This window comes from Anser cygnoides, chromosome 16, assembly GCF_040182565.1.
Source record: "Anser cygnoides isolate HZ-2024a breed goose chromosome 16, Taihu_goose_T2T_genome, whole genome shotgun sequence".
NCBI lineage: Eukaryota > Metazoa > Chordata > Aves > Anseriformes > Anatidae > Anser > Anser cygnoides.
In genome coordinates this window covers 1,211,723-1,233,898 of record NC_089888.1, presented here as the reverse complement: position 1 = coordinate 1,233,898, position 22,176 = coordinate 1,211,723, and the positions used below count along the sequence as shown (strand labels likewise).

The following is a 22,176-nucleotide window of genomic DNA, read 5'->3' as shown; positions in this document are numbered from 1 at the left end:
GCGGGTGGAGGAAGGGCCGGCAGAGGCCCCGCGGCGCTGGCTGCCCCGCTGCCCCTTCCCCCAGGGCTGGGGGGACGCCTTGGGGGCCCCGGGGTGGGGACCCCTCGGTGGGCTCGGTGCTTGCAGAGGGGCTGCTCCCGGCCCGACTGCGACCCGGTGGAGGAGGAGGTGGACCCACTTGTCTTTGGGAGAAAGAAAAACGCCCCTCGGGCGCTGAGCAGCGAGGGGCTGGGGGGTTCAGGTGGGTCCAACCCGTCGGCACGCGGGTCCCTCGCGGGCAGGGGATGGCGCTGGGCGCAGCGCCGGGGCCTGGCTGGGATCCAGGCTGGGGCTGATCCAGGGTGGGATCTGATGGGGATTGGGCCCAGCCGGGATCCAGTCTGCGCTGGGGGGCTGCTTCCATCCCATCCCCGTCCCTGTCCCATCCCACCCCAAGCAGCCTCCCCGCTCCCTCCCCTGCTCCGGGGTTCAACACAGCCACGGCACCTGAGCGAGGGGCTTTCTCAGCATCTTTACTGGGCGCTTCAGCAGCTGGGACACGGGGGGGGGACGTCCCCTGCTGCCCCCCAGCCTCACGCCTCCCGCCGGGGCTGGACGCTGTGGAGGCGCGAGGCACCGAACGGCACCGCCGGGGCCACGGGGCTGTCGCGCAGGATGGGCGAGAGCTGCTGCTCCTCTTCCTGGGGGCGTCGCGGGGCCCCCCCGGCACGGCCCAGCAGGCAGGAGAGGAGCCCCACGGCGCTCAGCACCCCGGCGGCCGCGCACAGCGCCAGGCCCAGCAGCCGGCACGCGCCCAGCGCCCGGTTGTAGCGCGCTGCCTGCAGGTCCAGCACCACGAAGTCCTCCTCCCCGATGCCCTCCAGCTTGGGGGGCACCAGCGAGCCGGTGGCCAGGGCGGCTGCCCCCGCCAGCAGGAACAGGGTCCCCGTGGAGAGGCTCACCTGGGGACGGGGGCACGGGGCTCGGGGTCGGCGTGGGATGGGGACGGGGCACCCGAAAGGGGTGCGGGGCGCCGGGGATGGACGCGCCCCACGCAGGACAGGGGTGGGAAGAAGGATGTGGGGGTGTGTGTGGGGGGTCTCTTACCTTCCAGATAATGGAGGGCCAGGTGCCGGGGGGCCGGGCAGACGAGGACTCGGCCCCATCCCCATCCGGGCTGGCCCTGGTGCAGTCCTCGTAGAAGAGGTGGAGGTAGGAGCGCACCCCGTACCACCGCCCCTGCGCCACGCTGGGTCCGCGGCCGCAGCTGCAGGCAGCCCCACGGGCGGGCATCGGGCCTGGGGGGGGCAAAGGGGGGCAAGGGGGGGCAAATGGGGGGCAAGGGGGGGGCAACCCGCAGCCAGAGCCCTCCCCACAGCCACAGCACCCGCGGGGCTGAGCCAGGTCCTGCCCCCAGCTGGGGCACCGGGCAGGGGACGGGGTGCTGGTGACGGATGCGTGCTCCTGGCTCCTTTCGGGGAGCACCAAGAGGGGACCCCAAAAGCCCCCTGTCCACGCTCAGGACTGCAAGACCACGTCCTCGGGGGTACCGGGAGCATCCTCACGCTTATCCCCACGGGGCTTTCCCAAGGGACGGAGTTTGGGGGGAGGTGGGGGGGGGGGGGGGGGTGACTGATGACTGTCCCCTGCCCCATCCTGGGGTGGCTCCAGGCCTGGCACAGCCCCGTGCCGGCAGGATCAGGCCCTGCATCAGGCCACCGGCAGCCACCCAATGGCTGGTGATGGGGAAGGAAGGGCGGTGGCGGGGGGGGGGGGACAGAGAGGGGGACACACGGCCACCGCTGTGCCCCCAGAAGGCACGGCAGCCCCTTTGGGGGGGGGTGACCGGAGCGCTGCCACCTCGCAGGGACGCGGCCGCCACGCTCGGGCCGCCACGTCCCTCCCGCCACCCCAGCGGGGCATTGCCATGGGAACTGCCTGCTCAGCCCTTCGTCACCGCGTCCCCGCAGCGTGTGCGGGGAGGGGTGGTGGTGGGGGACACGCTGGGACCCTTTCGGTGCCGGCTGTGAGCTGAACAAAGCCCTGAGCTGGAGAGGGCCAAGGGGGGGGGGTGCCCGGCTGCCCCCATCGCTGGGGATGTTCCGGTGCCACCGTCCCCATGCAGCGGTGGGGTCCTTTGTGCACGCAGGGGGTGCTGCCTGGGTTGGGGGGGGGGGGTACCCTCATCCTGCACCCTCCCCATGCACCCCCCAAAACAGCCTCACCCCTGCCCACACCCCCCCCATGCTCCCCTCTTACCTCTGGGGGGGCTTCAGCACATCCTTCCCCGTCCCGGTGCCGTCGCCAGCAGCGCTCGCCCTGCTGTCCCCGTGGCCGGCAGGGACCCCGCAGCTGGACCCAGGGCTTCGAGGCAGCGCCGGGCACCGCGCTGCTCCCGGGGGGGTTTTGGGGTGTCGGGGAGGGGGGAGCAGGGAGCACGGGTCCCTGCTGCGTGGCCGGGAGCTGCCGCCACCGCCAGCGAGCCGCCGCCGCCGCGTGAGTCAGAGCAGGGCCGGCGGCGGGGGGCACGTGGCTGCGCGGCAGCACCGGCCGCTCGGCGAGGCCGGGACGGGCCCACGGGCACCCGGCTCCCCCCCTTCGCTGGCCCCGGACCCTACGCAGGAACCTGGACCCCCCCCACGCAGGAACCCGGACCCGTGGGCTGGTGGAGGGGGGTGGAGGGGGAAGGAGGGGAAGGGGCTGCCGTGCCAGAGCCCCGGTGCCACCGGGATCACGGCTGGAGGCCTCCGGTGCTGGTGCAGTCCCACAGCGGGTGCTGCCCCATGGGTCGGGGGGGGCACAGCAGCACGGCCCCCCCGGCACCAGCCCGGTGCCATCAGCCCTGGGTGGGGATGGGCAGGGAGGGGAGGGGAGGGCAGGCGGTACCCGGGGATGCTCCGGGCTCTCCCTTGTTGCCATGGCAACAGATGGGGGGGGTGACGCAAGCACCGTGTGCCCCCCCCCCCCCCCGTGGACCCCTTTTGGGGCCAGATCAGGGCCTGCCCGGACGGGGGTGGTGTGGGTAGCTGGGGGCATGGAGCGCACACAGAGCAGGCGTGAACACACGCTCCCATGCGTGAACACACGTGTGCACACACACACGCATAAACACACACACGTGTGCACACACCCCCATGTGCGCGCACACACACACACACGCACACCCCACACACGCTCCCCCTCTGCCTGCGCCCGGGCAGGGTGAAGCTCCCGAGCCTGTGGGCTCCGGTGGGTCAGGGTGGGAGCAGACGGGCGCTGGGGGTCATTTGGGGGGATCCCCCGGGTGGGCGCGGGGCCATGGGGCCGCGTGGGGATCCCACAGGGTGCTGGGGGAGCCGCTGTGCCCGGGCTGGGGCCGGGACCCGGGTGCCGGCCCCCAGTAAGGGCAAGGGAGGCGCAAGGCGGCGCAGCAGGAGCCGGAGGCGCGCGGAGCAGACCACCACACTTTATTCCATAGTCACAACACCAGGATAACCATTAGCCGAGCTTCCACATCGCCGGCCCCGGCCGCGGCACGGGCCGTGCCCTGCTCCGCCAGGCCGGCGCCCCAGGACACCAGGTACAGGACCCCTCACGAACACAGCACCAACGGAAACCCCGAGCGCTCGCCGCGGCTCCGGCCCGCTCGGCCGCCGCCCGGGCGGCTTCTTCCTGAGAGAGGTTTGGTTTTTTTTTTTTTTTTTAACATTTTTATTATTAATTTATTATTATTATTATTCTTTTGTCGCTAGTGATGAGGGATGGCGCAGGCACACTCGCTCGCACACGCGCGCCAGCCAGCACCGGGCAGCGGGGGGCTCGGCGGGACGGACGCGGGGGCTCTAAGCACTACAACCACACGGCACAGAAAAAAAAAAAAAATCCACCACGGCCACGACGCGCTCGCCCCGCCGGACGCACCCCGCGAGGCAGGGGAAGGGGGGGAGACGGGGACGAAGCAAATGGTGTTGTGCTTGAGGCCGGGCTCCGGCTCGCGGTGCTGAGCCAGAGCCTGCTCCTGAGGAAACGCCCGGCAGCGCCCCGGGGACACGGCCCCCCCCCCGGCCGAGCTGATGCAGGATGCCAGCCCCTCACCGTGCCCTCAGGCCCTGACAGTACTGGGGGGGGGCTTCAGCTCCACCACGGGAGGGGCACTGGGGGGGCTCCGGGCAGGGCACGAGCACCCTGAGAAGGCAGCGAGGTGCTGGGCGAGAGCTGTGCACCGGGAAGCCCTTGAGCGGAGCCGCGGGCGCCCGCGACCCCCAAACCCGGCTCGTGACGGGGAGCCCCGGGGCGGGCAGGAGCGGGCCGGTGGCACCGCTGCCCCCCCGGTATTTGGCTTTGGTGGGGTTGGTGGGAACGGCCTGGAGGGGGTGCCCGGGGCTGGGGGGGGGGGACGGGACAGGGACGCGCTCTACACGGGGAACACGCGGCTGGTGCGCGGTGCCCGCCTGCCTCGGCAGGCTCACACCCACACCGGGGCTTACTTAAAACACCGTGGGTAACGCGACGCCAGACACACACACACGCACGGCTACCTCTACACACCTACACATCGAGAATGCTGACGGCCGGCGGGCTCACGGGAGGCGGCTGGAGCAGAGCCCCCCCCCCGGCCACCGGGCACCGGGGCTGGAGGGCACCGGGCGCCCTTGAGCAGGGACGGGGACGCGGCGCTCCCTGCGGCTCCTCCCAGCGCCGCGGGGCCGTGCCCGTGCCCACCGGCACCGGGGACAAGTGGGGGTCCCCTCCGAGCAGCCCCCCGTCGCTCCCCATGGAGGGGGACGCCGGGGGGCTGAGCTGCAACGGGTGGGCACAAAGCACACAGCCGGAGGAAGGGGCAGCCCCAAAAGGAGGAGGGAGCCCCAAAAACGGGGAGGGAGCCCCAAAAACGGGGAGGGAGCCCGGCTGCCCCTGGCACGCCGCTGCCTGGATAGGGCCAGGGGGGTTCCCAGGCACCCCAGAGCCCCACTTGGGAACTGGGGACCTGAGAGGTGGCTTCACACCACGGTCCCTGCCGTGCCAATGCGGGACAGGGCGCTGAGCCCAGTGCAGCTCCTCTGGGTGCTGCCAGCCCCTGTCCCTGGGGCTTGAACGCCCGGGACCCCCGCCGCCACCCCGAGCAGCCCAGCCCTACCTGAGCGCAGCCCCCTGCCCGCGCAGCCCACCCTGCCGCCAGCCGGCACCGCGGCCACGTGCTCGCAGGCAGCGGCAGGAGGCGGATCGCTGCAGAAGGAGCCATTAGGAAAAGCAAAGAAAAACCCGGCTGGGGGAGCCTCTGCGGCAGGACCTGCCCTGCCGGGAAGCTCCGCGGCGGTGCTCTGCGGTGAAGCCCGTGCCGGCGGCGTGGCCGACACCGGGGCACATCGCGGAGCATCGCCGTGCCGGAGCGCTGCCCGCACGCACCCCGCAAACCCGCCAGCATCGCTGCCGGCGGCCCCGTTCGGGTGCTTGCTTAAGGCAGACCTCCTGCAGCAGCCCTGCCCAGAGCCCTGCCGGCACGCTGCCTGCTGGCACGGCACACGGCAACTGGGCACGGTGGGACCCGGCTCTGCTTGGCCACAGGGAGCGAGGCCGGCACGGGCGCGGGCTCCAAGGGTGCCCCACGGGTGCTAAATCCCAGCTGGGCTCCCCCGGGCACGGCTCGGCCCCGGCCTGGGCTCGCCGCTGGCACCGGGGCATGGGGTGGCTCCGGGCACGGGCTCCCCCGCGGCACAGGCGCCTCCGCACGAATGTCTGGAGAGAGGAATAACTCAGCCTCCCCGCTCCACGTGCGGATCACGTGCGTGCAACTTCGCTCTTCCCCAAACTGAGTGGCGGGGAGCGCGCGCGCGCCGCAGCAAAATCGCAGAGAGAGCGCCGGTCCCGCGGGACCCCCCCCAAACCCCAAAGCTGGGGACCCCCCCGGAACGGGGCACCCCAGGGAGGGCCCTGCCCTGCGTGGGCTCTGCCACCCCGGAAAGCCCCGGGCGCGGCGTGGCCGGCGGGAGCCCTCCCCAAGGGCTGCTACAAGGAGGAGGAGAAAATTGAAGACATGCTTTAAATGCAGCCAAAAAGCAATAAAAAAAAAATAAAAATAAAAATCGGCTGTTCCCCGAGGTGCATGGCGGGGGTCGAGGAAAGGGGGGTGCTCCTGCTGCCCGAGAGCGGGAGGGAGACGGGGCAGCGAGGCGGGGACGCCGGGAGCACCGGGAGCAGCCATGGCCGGCGCCGCGGCAGCCGCTGACAATGAAACCCCCATCGGACCCTCGCCTTTCGCGGGCAGGCGGACGCGGCGGCGAGCCACACGGCCACACGGCAAGGGGTCGCGGGGCGAGGAGCACCGGGGCTGCAGCCCTGCACCGCGGCGGGCGGAGGAGGAGGAGGAGAGGAGGGAGGAAGAGGAGTGGGTGTGTGCCGGGGGGGATGGGGGAGCAGGGAGCTCTGCCTTCCAGCAGCTTCAAGGCAAAATACCTGATTCCTGCATGTAAACAGCTGGTTTCGTTGGTTTTGTTTTTGTTTTTTTTCCTGTTTTTTTTTTTTTGATACGACCTGATTGTGGGGGGAAAAAAAAAAAAGGAGAGTTACCTGCAGAGCGCGGGACTCAGTAGGTAAAGACCAAGTCCGAGATGCTGGACATGAGCCAGTCCCCCGCGATCATCTCCGTCACCTCGGGCGTGCAATAGTCCGGGAACTCGAAGTGCGAGGAGCCTCCCCGCGGGAAGAGGTCGAGGTCCTTGTCGAAGCCGCACCAGTCCAGGGCGCCGCAGGCCGTGCTGGCGGGGGCCCGGCCGGGCGCGACCCCCAGCAGCTCTTCCTCCAGCTCCTCGTCGGAGGAGCTGAAGGAGGAGGGCGGCGAGCCGGCCGACATGGGCGAGGGCGTCCCGCTCTCCGGGGACGTCCCCGGCTCAGGACCGGTGGCGGCGGCGGCAGCGGAGGCGGCGGCGGGGCTGGGGGGCGCGGGGGGCTCCGTGGGGCTGCGCTCCCCGGCGGGCACCGGGGGCCAGGCGGCCGTGCCGGGAGCCGTGGGGCAGTCCTCGGCGGGCACCTCGGCGGCCGGTTCCTGCGGGGCGCCCGGTTCGGGGCCGGCGGACGGTTTGGCGTGCTGCCTTCGCCCGGCGGGGACGCGGCCCAGCACCGAGGGCTTGATCTTGACCGGGAGGCGCGGGCGAGCTGCGGCGGCGGCGGCGGCGCCCACCTTGCCCTTTTTCCGCGGCCGGTACTTGTAGTCGGGGTAGTCGGCCATGTGCTTGAGGCGCAGGCGCTCGGCCTCGCGGACAAAGGGGATCTTCTCGGAGTCGTGCAGGAGCTGCCAGCGGCGGCCCAGGCGCTTGGAGATCTCGGCGTTGTGCATGTCGGGCCACTGGTCCATGATCTTGCGGCGCTCGTGCTGCGACCACACCATGAAGGCGTTCATGGGCCGCTTGATGTGCCCGCTGGGCGTCTTGCACCACCCCGGCTCCGCCGCTCCGCCGGGCACCGGGGGGCACGGCTCCCGCCGACCTTCCGCTCCCCGGCCCCGCGCGGCTCGCTGCACCATGCCGCCCACCGGCACCGCCACCGGGCTCCCCGGTGCTGCTCCGCCGCCGCCGCCGCCGCCGCCGCTTCCCCGCCCGCCGCCGCCGCCCCCCCGCCGGCCGCTACGCCCCCATTGTGCCGAACGGGCGGCGGCGGCGGCGGGGCGGGGCGCAGGGGGCCGCGGAGGGGCCCGGGGGCGCACGGCGGGGGGCGGCGGGGAGGGACCGGAGACGGTGGGAGCCCGGGGAGCCGCGGGGCCGGAATTGCTGCGCGCCGGGACGGGGAGGCGGCGGCTCGGGGATGCTCCGGGAGGCGCCGCACCGGCCGGGGATGCTTCGTACCGGCCCCGGGATGCTGCCGGTTGCTCGGCACCGCCGACCGGGGATGCTCCGCACTGGTCCCGGGATGCTCCGCACCGGCACCGGGTTGCTCCGGGATGCTGCGGACCGGACCGGGGATGCTCCGGGATGCTCCGCACCGGCCCCGGGATGCTGCGGACCGGCCCCGGGTTGCTCCGGGATGCTGCGGACCGGCCCCGGGATGCTGCGGACCGGCCCCGGGATGTTCCCGGAGGCTCCGCACCGGCCCCGCCGACCGGGGATGCTGCGCCGCTCGGTTCCGCGGATGCTCCGGTGATGCTGCGGTGGCGGCGGAGGGTCCGGGGGTGCGCGGGGGCGGTGCGGGCAGCCCCGGGAACCGCCCGCCCCGCGCCCCCCGGTGCCGCTCTTATAGCCGCCGCCGCCGCCGCCCCGCCCCGCCCCCGCGCCGCCCCCGGTAAACACGGCCGCGCCGGTGCTGTCAGTGGCGGGCGCCGCCCCCCCCGGGCCATTGGCCGCGGGGCGGGGGGGAAACGGCGGCAGCCGCCAATGGGCGCCCACCGGAGAGGGGTTGCTGGCGAGAACGGCCCGGGGGCACGGCCCGGTGCCCCCCCGGGCACCCCCCGGACACCTGCCGGTGCCTCGGGATGGGCAGGGCTGACGTCCCCGGATCTGCCCGGTGACCGCCGGTGCCTCCGCACGGGCGTCCCAGTGCCCCCGGTGCCCTCCGCAGTCCTCCGGTAGCCCCACCCGGGATTCCCGGTTCCCTCCCGTACCCCCACCCGGCATCACCGGGATCCCCGTTACCCTTGCTCCCCCCCCACCCGGGTACCCGGTACCTCCCCGTGCCCTGCTGGCACCACCTGCAGCCCCCGTCGGGGCCCCCCGGGACCCTCCCGGGACCCTCCTACACCCCCCGGGACCCCCCACACACACCCACCGGGACCCCCACACACACCCCCGGGGGCCCGGAGCCGCCCCACCGGCGGCGGGAGGCAGCAGCGGGGGGTGAACGGGCCCCACCCGGGACGCCCCACACGGGCTGAGGGCAACGGGCCTGGCTCGGGCCCGGGGCCGCCTCCCTCCGGTGGGGGCGGCGGAGGGGACGGGACCCGGCACCGAACCGGGACCGGGCCGCAGGGGGGGCACGGGGGCGGCCCCTCACAGCCAGGCCCAGCGGGCCCCGGCCTGGTAGGGCCCGTCCAGGCCCGGTGGGGCCCGACCCGGCCCGGCCCGGTTCCTCTCCCCGCCCCGGGCCGGTCCCGGTCCCGGTCCCGGTCCCGGTCCCGGTCCCGGTCCCGGTCCCGGTCCCGGTTCCGGTCCCGTTCCGGGGGCGGGGCGGGGCGGGGCCGCGCGCACCAATGGCAGGGCTCCGCGGCCCTGTTGCCCTGGAGACCGCGGGCTGCCCGCCGGGGGCCGCGCCCATTGGCTGCCGCCTCGGCGCGGGCCCACCGCAGGGCGCGATCCCATTGGCTGCGGCTCCGCCCGCAGTTGCCGTGGCGACAGGGCCCGAGCGCGGCCTAGGCCCGGCCCCGAGCCCCGAGGCCTGGCCCGGGGGCGAGCGCTGGGCACCGGGCACCGGGCACGGGGGGCGGGGGGCGCCCCGCGGGGGGAGCCGCTGCCCCGGCCCGGTGAAACCGGCCCCGCTCCGTGTGCCTGGGCGCTGCCCGGCCTCGGTACCCCGCCTGCTGGCACCGTAGAGCCGGCCCGTTTACGGGAGAGGGGCTCCCGGTGCGGGGCTCCCGGTGCGGGGCACGGAGCCTCCCGTGAAGACAAGCAGAGCCGCGGGGCCCGGCCTCCGTGCTGGGGGCACGCGTGTCCCGTCCCGGGATGGACACGAGGGGCCTGGTCCCGGGGGAGCTGAGGGGAGCGGTACGTGTCCCTGCCCGGTGTCCGGTGCCGGGGCTGTGGCGCTGCGGCCGTTACCGTGACATCTCCCAAATGTGCCCTCAGAGGTGTTGGAAAGGGCACTAAAGGAAACCTCAGAGCCCGGGAGGAACCGGAGATGGGAGCGGTGTGGGTCGGGCTGGAGAGCTCCCTGCCCCCAAACCTGCCCTCACCCCCAGTCTTTTCCCTTACGCCGAGCTCAGGGGCGCAGCAAACGGCGCAGGGCGAAACCGGAGGAGAGGAGAGCTGCGGCCCACGAGCTGACCCTGCCACCGATCCCCACCGAGGACAGGAAGGAAGGGGAGAAGAAGAAGCCAGGTTGGGAGAGATTCCCCTGGTTCACTGCCCCCCGGCGCTGCTGCTGCGTGAACTCGGTGCTTGCTGCTGGGAGCCACAAAAAAAGTGGCTGAGAATAAAGAGGGAGAGCTAAAAAAGAGCAGGGAAGGCTTCGTAGGTTCTGCGCCTGGGCTGTAACTGCACGCTGCTCGTGCTGGGGCTGCAGAAGGTTTGAATTCAGGCTCTCAGTTGTTCTTCATGTTTCCCTCAGCAACACGTAACAGGAGAGGGTAGATGGAAAGCATCGAAACTGGACTGTGAAATAAGTACAGGGCTTTTTTTATTTTTTGTTTCACCAGTTAAATTTATGTTGAGTAAAAAAACACCCTTGCCTTCGAAGACATCGTCGTCCCGAGAGAAATACAGAAGTTTTACTGAGAGGGAGTCGGCGCTCAAGGAGGCTGAATTAGCGAAAATGTTGGAAGAGATCAAAATTACCACGGTACATGCAGCAAATAGCAGGTGCCTGGATGGAGGTAGCAAATCCATACAGTTACCCAGGTTGCCTTTATGGAGGAAATTCTAGCAGTCTGAGTCACTCTTGCAAAATGGCACATGTTTATTTATTAATAAACTAGAGGTAATTATGCTGCTCTGCTCAGTGCTGGTGAAATGTAACCTTGATGTTGCCTATTAAGAAAACTGACGAGAAACCAAGAGAGAGCCCAGACTGTGGCAGTAGGAGGGATGAGATTTAGGAAACGTGACCCGTTAGAAAAGACTGTCAACGTCAGGGTTTCTTATTCTAGCAAAGGGAAGGCTGAGGTGGAGGACGTGACCGCAGGTTTTTAGTAGGCAAAAGATGGTTACAAGCGATCACGCAGCTGGTGGGGAGGTGTGTGGGAGCAGGACTGTGCTGTGGGGGGGAGATCAGTGCCTTGGCAGTGAGACCGAGGCTTGGTACGTGGTGCTGGGACGGTCAGGGCCTTGTTGGTGCTGTTACCATGGGGCAGGAACGTCCTGGGAACGACAGATGATGGTGAGAACACTTGAGGCGGGTGGGACTGATGGAATCTGCAACCCTTTAATCCACAAATTGCTGTAGGATCTGACCAAGCAGAAGATAAATGCCATAGAGGAGCTGAAGCAGCACAGCGCCCACCTGGCAGAGGCCAACTGCCGGCTGATGGAGGACATCCAGCACACCGATGCCAGCACTGCCAAGCAAGCCAGAGACCTGCTGCAGCAGTACGAACAATTCCAGGTGAGGTTTTAGGGTTGGCTAGCAGGCCCGGTCCAGCAGAACACAAAACTTCCCACTGTTCCTGTCAGTGCTCGGGAATGGCCAGGCGCCGCGTGGGCACTTCCACTGCAACGAGCGTCACTGCAGCATCGCCAGTCCTGGGGGAGCTCTCAGACGCCCAAAGACCCCGCGAGGTGCTCTTGTTTTGTGCCTGTGTTTTAAAGCCACGAGGGTTTCTTGACTGGCTACTGTCCCACGCATCAGTAGCCACCCCTGTAACAGCCCAAATACATCCCTCCGTGGGGAAGTTGGCTCCTGGAAGCACCGAGACATTCCCACGAGCAGCTCCCGTGCAGGAGCTGGCACCAGCCACAGCAATGGACTCATCTGTGCTGCTTATAGAAGCAGTAGCATGAGAGGAACATCAGGGATGCTGCAGGGGGACGTTTCAGAGCTCTGTAGACTGATCAGTGACTGGATTTCTCTCTGTGCAGGTGGTCCAGGCGATGACACAGACCTTCAGTCAGAACAGACTGGACACGGCGAGGGCAGAGCTCCAGGAAATGGAAAAAGCAATGGAAAAGAATCTGGGAAGTGAGTTGCTGTCGTTACAGTGAAATATGGCCTATATAACCGCGTTACCTTTGCTTTCCATCGTGGTAGGTCAAAGGCATTTTGTCAATGACATAAATACCAAACTATTCCATTTCTGAAATTAATCCCCTTTCCTGCATGGGGATAATCCTCCTGTCAGGAGGGGCAGAACCCCGTGACGCCCGTCAGCCTGTGTCTAAGAGGCTGGGAAGAGTCTCCTCCTTGGCAGCTGTTGGCACCATTCCGGGCAGGTTCTGGTCAAGGTGGTCAGATTTGGGGTGGCCATTCCCGCTGCTCACGTGGTGATTTGTAATCCACATCACTTCCCACATGGTGTGCTCAGCCAAGCGCAGGACAGGCTCGTCGGCTCGGTTAAGAAGTGAAGTTCTGGAAGCCCTGGGCTGACGTTTTCTGCTTTGACTTTCCCTCAGAGCTACAGCAGCAGCTGGATGAAGCCACGTCAAAAGTACAGGTTCTCCAGGACGAGCTTGGCGTCCTGCGGACCTACACGGACGTGCATTATCCCAGACAGGCTCTGCGGATTGTCCTCCTGCTGTCCGACATCCAGAACCTGAAGGAGCAGCAGCAGGTGCTGAGACCTCTCCTTCCCTGCCGCGTTGCTCGGGAGGCTGGAGAGGGCAGGGGAGGAAGGAACGCGATGTTTGCCTTGCTTAATGCTCCTGCTGTTTCTGTGCGCTGCCTCCTGCCACCCTCAGGATGAGATAGACAAGACAGAAGAAATGGGGAAGGCCGTCCTGGAGGAACTGGAAGAGAAAGCGCAGCTAGAACGAGAGGAGCTGTTGCAGAAAGTCGTGGAGGTACGCGGAATTACTGTGACGTCTCGGCAGGGGAGGTCAGTTTGTGGGAGCTGTGGACAAGGCGGGGGCTTCTTGCCCACTGGCAACAGCAGCGTGCAGTCAGCACACGAAGAATAACAGAGAATAACAGAGCATCGCTGCTCCCGCTGGCTGACAAACGGGAGCTGCCTGACAAGCTGGAAGGGTGCACGAGAAGCACTTCTGCGTTGCTGCTCTAGTCTGATGTGACAAAATGTTCTCAGACTCGCTCCTGAGAGCTCGCTGCGTGGAGGTGAGTGCGCTGTGACCCAGCGTTCACCCTGCTGTTATGCTCCCTGCTTTATTACATTATTTAGGTAGGCACTTAGCTGCTCGGCTGTGACACTGCTGAGGCAACGCACGTATGTTTGTAAATTCATGAGGAAACTAAACCGTGCGCAGCACGACAGAGCAGGGGCTGCTCTCAGTCTGCAGAAAATTTTACAGGTGAATCTGTAAGCACGGGTGCTATAAGTAACCCAAGCAATATTAATAAGCCTTCTCGGGGAAACTGGACTTGATTTATTGAGTTCCTCTGTCTTGTTCTATCATCAGCCCAATGGGATGAGCTGGAACCAACACCTTATCCAAGCAGGAATTATTTCCGTGATGAGTGATGCACCTAGACGTGACCAGGGTTGGCATCTGACGGCGGCAGGGTCTCACGCTGGCAGTTACTGTGGTTTTCTTCTCTCCCCCCACACAGGAGGTGTTGCTGCACCAAGATGGCCTGAAGCAGCTGGTCATAAACAACCACGTTCTTCGATGTGAAATAACAAGGCACAGAGAGGTGAGTGGGCGGGGGGAGAACCACCACGGTGAAGCAGAGCCAGCCACCCGCAGCCCTTGCCTTTAGTGAGGGTTTTGTGCATCTTGGTGGCGTATGTTGCTTTCTGCTTCCACTGGGGCTGCGCTTCCTGAAACGCCTGCTGGACTGCTCGCCCTCAGTGTGTCCTGTTCGGGGCTTTCTTGTATGAGGGATGGTTTCGAGCTCTGCTGGTTGCAAAAATTTTAATCACTGCTTCTGTTGCAAAATGAAGGACGCTTAGAAATGTAATTCATTCAGGTCATTAAGGACCTGGAAGAGGAGATCAGCGAGCTGCAAAGAAGCATCCAGACGCTCCGCCAGCGTGCAAGAGACCCGAGAGAGGTGATCTTTGCTGATGTTTTTCTCCGCAGACCAAAGTAAGTAAGGCTGGTCAGTGGGCATGCACAGGCCGTTCTCTACGGCCTTGACCTGCAGGAGTCTGTGGAACTGAGCGCTAATAACCTCAGCCCAAGCACTGCCGCAGATCTCACCGTCAAACCTACACGCAGTCCAGGACAGAAACTCGCAGCTGACCGGGGTCCTGCCTCGGAAGATGGCTGCCAGGTCTCCTGGTCTTGCCTAAGTGCAGCTGGGAAATAGCCTCTGTAACAGCAGCGTGCTGTCAGCCCCGGTCACGTCACGTCTCTCTTCTGGGCTTCCTTTTGTCCGTCCTGTAAATGGGGATAATTATCGACTGCAGGAAGAGGCAGGAGCAGCAGGGCTTTTCAAGGCCCTTGTGACTACGATGAGTCTTCCTTTATTGTTCTTTTCCCTCGCTGGCTGGGAAACCAAACTGAGGGGAGGTGGCCAGGCTCCTGTGGAGCATCCTTGTCCGGGCAGGTCCTACCCGTCTCGAGCTGCTTTGCTGCTTGTGTGAAACGGCACGGGCGCTCGGCGAGAACAAAGATGGGCAGCCAGTTCCCTAATATGTAAAAAAAATGTCTCAGAGGAATGGGTTGGCAGCAAAAAGGCAGAACTTTCTACCACTCTTTCCCTGCCCAAGCTCGTCGGTAGCTAACGACTCCCGGAGCAGAGGTTGCGGTGAATCCCCGCTCCCGCTTCCCAGCGCGCAGTGCTCGTACCGGACGTCGGTATGGAGCGCAAGGAGAATCCTCAGCGCACATCGATGGGGAGAAGGCCCTGCCAGCTCGCTCACGGGAACGCTGGGCTCTCCTCTCCAGGGACAGGGGACACACTGGCCAAGTCTGTAGGCTGAGGCATACCAGCAGCCCGCTGTGACGAGTTATTTTCCACCGTACCCACGGCGGGGAGCCCGCCCCACCGAGCGGCAGGCCCCTGGCAGAGGGCGCCTGCCCAGAACACAAACGCTTTGGAGCTGCTGAGGTGCCTCCGCTTCCTGAGCTGTCCGCTGACCAGGGGAACAAACCTACAAAAAAGCTGGTCAGATATGTTTAAATCTGGAGTGCGGTGTAGCCCGAAACCCACAGCTGTGTGCAGAACTGCGTGCACATGCACGTTTACTTGCTGCAGCTGCCTATATACAAGTTATTCACGGCCCACAGATGTCAGTTAACGGAGGCTTTCCTTTCCAGCAGGTCCTGCTGCTGCAGGTGTGGGCCAGCCCTCAGCCCTCCGCACTTCACACACGCACACAGGGTTATTCCCACGGCGTGAAAATACAGTCCCCTGCGTGAGCAGCTGCTCACCCAGCAAACCGGCGGTGCTGCAAACGGCAGAAGGGGCTGGATCTCCCGTGCTGGGCTGCCAGGGGGTTTTAACGGCAAGCCAGGTAGGGCTGCAGCGCTGCGGAGGCGTGATCCGAAGCAGGAGGAAAGCCTGGAACGTGTCAGGAGACTGTGGGGGAGGCGAGTGGCTGCGTGATGGATTAGGGCAACTTAATTTTTTCCGATAAAAGAATGATAAAAAGGGGAATTAATTAGCCTCGACAGCTGGTGGGGCTGGGGTTACTGAGGGTGGCTGGGAGAGGAGTTAAAAATAGCAGGAAGGCCCAAGTGGAAAGTTTCTGTAACATCACAAGTCAGGCATTTGGTGCTTACCCGCCCTGACAGGCAGGAGGCTGTGCCAGAGCCCTCGCCGCCATCTCCCCGCCGATTCCCACTGACCTCCCTGCAACTTTTCACACGACTTCACCAGCCGTTCATTTTTCCAGTTAACCCTCTGGTTCCAGACGTTGCCTTGGCTTCTTGAAAGCAGAACCAGGCGTACGCTGCGCTCAGCTTGGAAGCACGAGGGCGCGCAGCAGCACGGGGTTGTTGCTGGCCCTCCTTGGGCTCCCCGTGCGCGGCACCTGTGAAGCACGGAGGAGCTGCGAGGCCCCTGCACGCCCGCGTGTATCTGCATTTCTGTTCTCCCTCTTTAAAACTCCTTTCTCAAGGGCCCCCCGGGTGGATTTCACCGGCAGCTCTGAGCCCTGCATTGGAGTCGCTCCGCACGCACAGTTTGTCCCAGGCTGACGCAGGCTGCTGAGCGCACCTCTGAGCGAGCCCAGCTTGCTGTGTTTGTCCTTTCTCTGCGAGAAAGCAGATGTGCCTGGCTGCCTGATGGGCTTTCTCTGCTTCTGTTTGTCGTTCAGGACTGACAATGAGGGGCAGCTAATTCCGTTCTTTCTCCGAGTCCCAAGGGTGAGATCTGGCTGGCGTTTGCTGGGAAGCCGAGCCGCGCTCTGGTTTGCGCTGAGCAGGGGCTGAGCACCGGAACCCTCACCTCGTGCTAAAGGGCTTTTGTCCGCTGCTCCCCCAGCTGCCTGCTGTGTCCTGCTGTGTCCCCAAACGAGTACCTGGTCCCTCACCACTGACACCACTCCTGGGCCCCAGGGACACGGGGCAGGGGTGGCGCAGCTAACGCCAGGCAGGCGTCCCTGCCAGCCACCTCCAGCCCTCGAACACTGGGGCCATTGCAGGGCGCGCAGGAAGCCTCTGAGCTCCGGGCGGGCTGCGCAGAGCATCGGAGGAGTCACCCGCCTCTCGGCCCGGCCGCACAGGAGCTTCTTCCCCTCCTCGCGCCGGGCTCCTGTACGCCGGTCGGAGCACGGCCGCTGATTCCTGCTCTTTCCTTCGCTCCTCATCTCTCTCCTCTCTCTGCTCAGGTGCGCACCGGACGCCGAGGTGGTCCTCAGCATCCCCGCGGAGGAGGCGCCGCTCCCCTAACGCTCGCAGGCCCCTCGCCAGGCTCGGCTGCGGTGCTGAGCCGGCACAGCCTTCCCCAGCAGCGCTTCTTCACCCCAACCCCGCTCAGCGAGGACCCCTGGTTACAAGGTGCAGGAAAGGAGCTGCAGCGTTCCTGACCTCACGGCTGTGACCATCGGGCTGCAGCCGTTTGGAAGGTGCAAGCCCCATGGTGACGGCTTCCCGGGAGACCTCCCCGGCCCTCCTCACACCCCAGCACGACAGGATTCCCCCTGTGCCGTCGGGGCAGCACCTAAGGGGCTGCAGACGAAGTCAGATGGGGTCTCTCCATCGCGGTGCTGTGACCGTGAGGGGTGCCCTGGGGTGCTCCGAGGTGGGCACATCCCGGTGCAGAGCAGCCCGGGGCCCCAGCACGGAGCCAAAACACCGCCGGTGCGGGTGCCGGGGCCTGCCTCAGGTTCAAATAAAAACAGCCCCCGCGCTGCCCCGTTCGAAACACGCCTCTGGCCCCGTCCGTTACCGGCTGGGGGTGACGGCGCTGCCGCGGCTGCCAAACAGGGGCAGCGGAGCCTCCGCAGCCCCCGGCAGGGCTCGGCCCCGCTCCGGGGGGCAGGCACCGGGGCAGGACCGGGCTCGGCTCGCTCCTTACTTGGCGAAGCGGCGGGGCCGTGCGCTGCCCCGGGCCGCCGCGAGATGGAGCCGGGAGGGGACCGGGCGGGGGGCTCGGGGGCGCGGGGGGGGCCCTGCCCCGGGCGGGACCGGAGCGTGGCGGAGCCCCCGGGCCGCGGCGGCGGGGACGGGACGGGACGGGACGGGGCTCCCGGGCAGCCCCGGTGCCGCTTTTCCCCCCGCTGCTCCCCGGGGACCGAGGGGAGGCGGCCGGGGGCACCTCGCCGAGCCCCGGCACCGGGAGCCCCGCGGGGGCCTCGGGGACCGGGCAGAGCCCCGGGGGTGCGGGCGGCGGGGGCCGGGGCGGGCGGCGGGGGGGGGGGGGGGGTCGGGCAGGGGTGGGACCGGCCGCGGCGGGGGCTCCACCTCCCGGTCTTTAAAGCCTCGCCGCTCCGGGGCCGGGCGGCGGTGCCCGGGAGCTCGGCGGAGGTCAGCCCGGCCCGGGGAAAGTTGGGACCGGACCGGGACAGGAGACCGGGACCGGCGAGGCCGCCGCGCCCGTCGCGCCCGTGACCTCGGGGCTGCACGGCCGGGGGGCTCCGGCGGAGCAGAGGGGCTACCGGGGACCACAGGGAGCCGGGGACCCCTCGGGGCTCCCTCTCCCGACCCCGCTGCCCCCCGTGCCGCCGATGACCCTGAACACGCAGCGCGGGAGCAAGAGCCCGCTGCGGAGGAGGGCCAGCACCCCTCTGCCGCGGCCCGGGGCACCGGGTGCCACGCCACGGACCGAGCCCGGGCACCCCCAGCTCGGCCACTCGTCGTCGGAGCCGGGCGGCAGGGCTGCGGCCCCCCGGGGCAGCTGGTCCTCCGAGTCCTCGGCCTCGTCGGGCTGCTGGGAGCCCCAGTACCGCGTGGTGCTGCTGGGAGACCCCGGCGTGGGCAAAACCAGCCTGGCCAACGCCTTCGCCGGCGTCCAGGAGCGGGACCTGCTGGAGCAGCACGGAGGTGGGTGCCCCACGGTGTGGCGGGGGGGACCCTCTGCAGCGGGGTCGCCCGCCACGGGGCCGGGAGGAGGGGAGGCGGCTGCGCCCCGTGCTCGGAGGGAGCCCCGCGCGAGGCCCGGAGGAGCCCGGCGGGGTCAGGGGCCAGCGCCGGGTCTCGGCTGCCCGGGGAGTTCCGCACCGACCCGGCTCTCCCGGTGTCTTGCAGAAGTGGCGTACGAGCGCACGCTGTCCGTGGATGGCGAGGAGACCACGCTGCTGGTGATAGACGCCTGGGAGCCGGAGCGGCGGGTACGCGGGGCTGGGGCCGCTTCCCCGGGGCTGGGAACCACACGAGCCCCTGCTGCTGGGAGGACTGGGGGGACTGGGATGGGTGTGGGGGACGCCGTGCGCGTACAGCTGCTGCTTCGGGGCCTCTGGGCTCTGCAAAGGTCTCCCTGGGGCCCTTCTGGCTGCATCCAGGGCTCGCAGAGCGGGACAAGCCCAGCGGGCAGGATGGGGCTCAGGGTCCCCAGTCAGCAGCCATAAAAGCAAATTGCTGGGATCGAGGGACCCCCGATGGGGGCACCCCTCGGTCTGGGAAGGTTGAAGCCTGAGGTCAGCCCCCTGGCCAAAGCGACAGCCTCTAACTGCCTCTGCCTGCCGTGCCCAGGCCTGGGAGGGTGCCCAGCACATCCTCGCCCCTCTCCGGGGGCTCCCATGGCGAGGCACCGTGAGCGCAGGAGCAGCCGAGCGTGGCAGGAGCCGTGCGGGTCCCTCGGGGGGGGGAGGAAGGGGCTGCGGGAGGGAGCGCAGTGCCAGCCCGCTGCGAAATGCGAGGGAACGGTTTGGAAGCGGGGCTGAAGGAGCCGACCGGGCAAATCCACGTGAGGCGGCGCTGCCAGCCAGGGCACGTGCTTAGCAGGCAGAGCCGCGGCCCCGAGAGCCTGGCACGGGGCGTTCCCTCTGCCCCGCGCAGCGCAGGCTTCTCCCTGCCAGCAATCCCAGCGCAGCGTCGCTGCCTCCTCCCAGCGCCCCCGTGCCCTCCTCCCCGAGGGCCACCCCGGGGCCGTGGGCTTCCACGGGAGTCAGGATCGGTCCCTGGGAGCAGGGAGGGAGCCAGCACCCAGGCTGCGCGCAGGCACGGCACCCCCGTGGGCTGGGGCTGCGTTTTCCGTGGATGCCTGCGCCGTCCGGAGGTGCCCAGCCCCACAGCACCCTGAGATCGGCTGTTTTATTTCCGCTGTTGCTCAATCCCAGCTTGCCCAGCCAGGACCAGTGCGGGGCTCGCAGCGCTGTGCCCATGACACTGGCATTGCGCGGCCGAAAGCAGCTCCAGGAGGTGCAGCCTCAGCCCCCTGAGCCAAGCTGAGCCCACGGCCCCAATTTCTTGCTGATAGAGGAGGAAACTGAACCACCCCAAAAGCCAGGAGCTTTTAAGCTGTTTTAGTAACGGGGCCACACATCCGCTGCCCATGATGCGGGGGCTGTTGAGGTGCGCTGGCAGGTCCCATCTGTGCCGGGGTGCCTTGCTGGCCCCCCCCAGAGCGGTTGGGGATGCCACTGGCCCCCGCAGCGCGGTGACATCCCCTTCCCCATGCGGTGGCAGGGTGAGGAGAGCTGGCACCGCAGCCACTGCCTGCAGGTGGGGAACGCGTATGTCATCGTCTACTCCATCACGGACCACGGCAGCTTTGAGAGCGCCTCGGAGCTGCGCATCCAGCTGCGCAGCATGCGGCAGGCCGAGGACATCCCCATCATCCTGGTGGGGAACAAATCCGACCTGGTGCGGTGCCGCGAGGTCTCCGTTGAAGGTGAGCGTCTCCGTCCCCGTGTCCCGTCCCCGTGTCCCGTCCCCGTGTCCCGTCCCCGTGTCCCGTCCCCGTGTCCCGTCCCCGTGTCCCGTCCCCGTGTCCCGTCCCCGTGTCCCGTCCCCGTGTCCCGTCCCCGTGTCCCGTCTCTGTCCCCTTGTCCCGTCCCCGTGTCCCGTGCCACGGCTTCTGCTGCGTCCCCGGACCAGGGGGTGCCAGCGGGGCCGTGCCCCCTCCCTGTCCTCCCCTTGCAGAGGGCCGTGCCTGCGCCATGATGTTCGACTGCAAGTTCATCGAGACGTCGGCGGCCCTGCAGCACAACGTGGCCGAGCTCTTCGAGGGGGTGGTGCGGCAGCTGCGCCTGCGCCGCGAGGGCAAGGAGGCCGGCGCGCACCCCGCGTCTGTCCACAAGCGCAAGGAGAGCCTCACCAAGAGGGCCCGGCGCTTCCTCGACAGGCTGGTGGCCAGGAACAGCAGCAAGGTGGCCCTCAAAGTCCGCTCCAAGTCCTGCCACGACCTGTCCGTGCTCTGAGAGCCGCCGCGTACCCGTCCCACCGGACTTGGAGGCTGGGGGCTCCCCTCTGCCATCAGCGTGGCCAGCAGCTCCGCGGGTGCAAGGAGAGACCGCAGGGGCCGGAGCGATGCTGAGGACACGGAGCTGTTTTAACCGGTGCTGGTGGACACACGGGGTGCTCTGGATCCGGCCGCTACCCCTCCAGGAGAGGGGCTGAGTGGGGCTGGGTCCCCCGAGCTGCACGTGTGGGACGGGCACCTGTGCCTTGGGGGTGGGAGCCCGGCTGCCCCGTGCTCCGGGGGGGCCGGGCCGTGTCCCTGCAGGGCCGGAGGCGTGCTGGAGGCTGCCGGCAGCTCTGCTGGCCGTGGTCGTGGCACCCGTCCTTCGTGGGGCAGCAGGGGGTGGCGAGGGCACTGCAGCGGCACCCCCGGCCCCTCTGCGCCTGGGTTTTGCGCTGCGTCTCCCTAGCACTGGCGTTCTTCTGACTGAGGTTTTTCTGCTGTCTTCGTCCCGGTGCGATGGGGAAACCCCCGGATCCACAGAATAAACACCAGCTGGGATGTGCCGCTCTGGTCTCTGCTGGGTCCCTGCCGTGGGGAGCTGCGGGCTGGGGATGCGGGGCCAGAGCTGAGCACAGTTCTGGGGTCGGGGCCCTGCCTGCTGCTGCAGCTGGGTCTGGGCAGCTCTGGCTTCATCATCCCAAACAGTTCAGGGCAGGGAGAGCCTCAGCCTCCGGCCAGGCTTCCTCCAGCCACCATTCGGCCAAGTCTCAGCCCCCACCCAGTGGTCACAGCACCACCCCTGGCAATGGCAGAAGCCCCTGGCCCCCTGCACCTCCCTGCTCCCGGCCGGCTCCAGAAAAGCCTCTGGGAAGGGCTCAGCACCAGCCCCCGTTGCTGGGGCACAGGTTTTGAGCCCCTGTGCAGGATTCAGACCCCTGTGGGAGCCACAGCCTGGGCTGGGAGCCAGGCCCCGGGCAGCCCTCGGTGCCCTGGGAAGGGGCAGAGGCACCAGAGGGGACGTGCTGGGGTGCAGCAAGCAGCGAGCAACCCCGGGCACCTGGGGAGGCGACGCCGGAGCCGGTTGTTTTTTGGGCTGCGCTGCCGGCGAGCGGCCGGGACGCCGCGGGGGAGCCAGCTCGGCAGCCCCGGGCCCGGCGCCAGGGAGGCTCCGCGGTGCCCTCCCTGCCTGGCTCGGGTCAGGAGTTTCCACTCGTTCCACATCCCGAGCGTGGGGAGCCGCTGGTGGCGGGCACGGTGCAGCTGGGGAGGAACGGAGGGGACGCGAGGATGGGGCTGTGCCCGTGCTTGTGAGAAATTTGTCTCTCCTCCTCGCCCCACCAGTGACGGCGGTGCTGATGCTCTCTCCTTGCTGCTGCTCTGGCTCTGGCTCCTCTGCCCGGGCGCTGCCCTGGAGCTCCCCGTGCCCCTGGTGCTGCTGGACGCGGTGCTGGGCTCCGGGGCTGCACGGTGGCTGTCCGTCCGTCCGTCCTGCAGCTGCAGCCAGCGTTTCCTGCGGCGGGAGGCAAGCGGGGGGGGGGTGTGGGGGGGTTGCTGCGGGATGGAAAGTTGGCAGCCGGCAGCGAGGGGAGTGGAAAGAATGAGCTCAAACCCAGAAAAATGCGGCCGTGCTGGAGGGTGGGAGGAGAGGCCAAAGGGGGGGGGGGGGGGGGCACGTCGAGGAGCTGGGAAAGGGAGGGAGGAAGGAAGGAGGCGCTGGCGGGGGGCCAGGGGCTGCCT

General features: G+C 67.9%; 4 protein-coding genes across 15 annotated transcripts; 2 read left to right on the top strand and 2 right to left on the bottom strand.

The window, feature by feature from the left end:
- Positions 1-492: 492 nt before the first annotated feature.
- Positions 493-2,442, bottom strand: NRSN2 (neurensin 2). Its single transcript, XM_048050669.2, has 3 exons — positions 2,239-2,442; positions 1,087-1,277; positions 493-941 (listed from the first exon to the last, which is right to left on the bottom strand). The coding sequence occupies exons 2-3, from the start codon at positions 1,270-1,272 to the stop codon at positions 573-575; spliced, it is 555 nt and encodes a 184-aa protein (XP_047906626.1). The 5' UTR covers positions 1,273-1,277; positions 2,239-2,442; the 3' UTR covers positions 493-572.
- A 966-nt stretch (positions 2,443-3,408) lies between these two features.
- On the bottom strand, positions 3,409-9,116 carry SOX12 (SRY-box transcription factor 12). The gene has a single exon (XM_066978194.1). The coding sequence runs from the start codon at positions 8,282-8,284 to the stop codon at positions 6,542-6,544; it is 1,743 nt and encodes a 580-aa protein (XP_066834295.1). The 5' UTR covers positions 8,285-9,116; the 3' UTR covers positions 3,409-6,541.
- Positions 9,117-9,275: 159 nt separating this feature from the next.
- Positions 9,276-17,021, top strand: C16H20orf96 (chromosome 16 C20orf96 homolog). 12 transcript variants are annotated; one of them, XR_010825225.1, is made up of 13 exons: positions 9,276-9,644; positions 9,863-9,977; positions 10,295-10,437; positions 11,041-11,199; positions 11,673-11,772; positions 12,204-12,361; positions 12,489-12,590; positions 13,315-13,398; positions 13,675-13,793; positions 14,420-14,817; positions 14,970-16,019; positions 16,138-16,409; positions 16,484-17,021. XR_010825225.1 is itself a non-coding variant. In XM_013201674.3 (10 exons), exons 1-10 carry the CDS (start codon positions 9,603-9,605, stop codon positions 16,542-16,544), a joined length of 1,083 nt encoding a protein of 360 aa, XP_013057128.2. In that variant the 5' UTR covers positions 9,278-9,602; the 3' UTR covers positions 16,545-17,021. The 12 variants fall into 12 exon arrangements, 1 of the variants encoding a protein (XP_013057128.2); XR_010825226.1 differs by having other exon boundaries at positions 9,277-9,644; positions 14,420-14,507; positions 14,598-14,817; positions 16,138-17,021; XR_010825224.1 differs by having other exon boundaries at positions 14,973-16,019; positions 16,138-17,021.
- A 508-nt stretch (positions 17,022-17,529) lies between these two features.
- REM1 (RRAD and GEM like GTPase 1) lies at positions 17,530-21,002 on the top strand. Its single transcript, XM_048050656.2, has 4 exons — positions 17,530-18,137; positions 18,342-18,424; positions 19,722-19,926; positions 20,178-21,002. Exons 1-4 carry the CDS (start codon positions 17,822-17,824, stop codon positions 20,453-20,455), a joined length of 882 nt encoding a protein of 293 aa, XP_047906613.1. The 5' UTR covers positions 17,530-17,821; the 3' UTR covers positions 20,456-21,002.
- Positions 21,003-22,176: the final 1,174 nt, after the last annotated feature.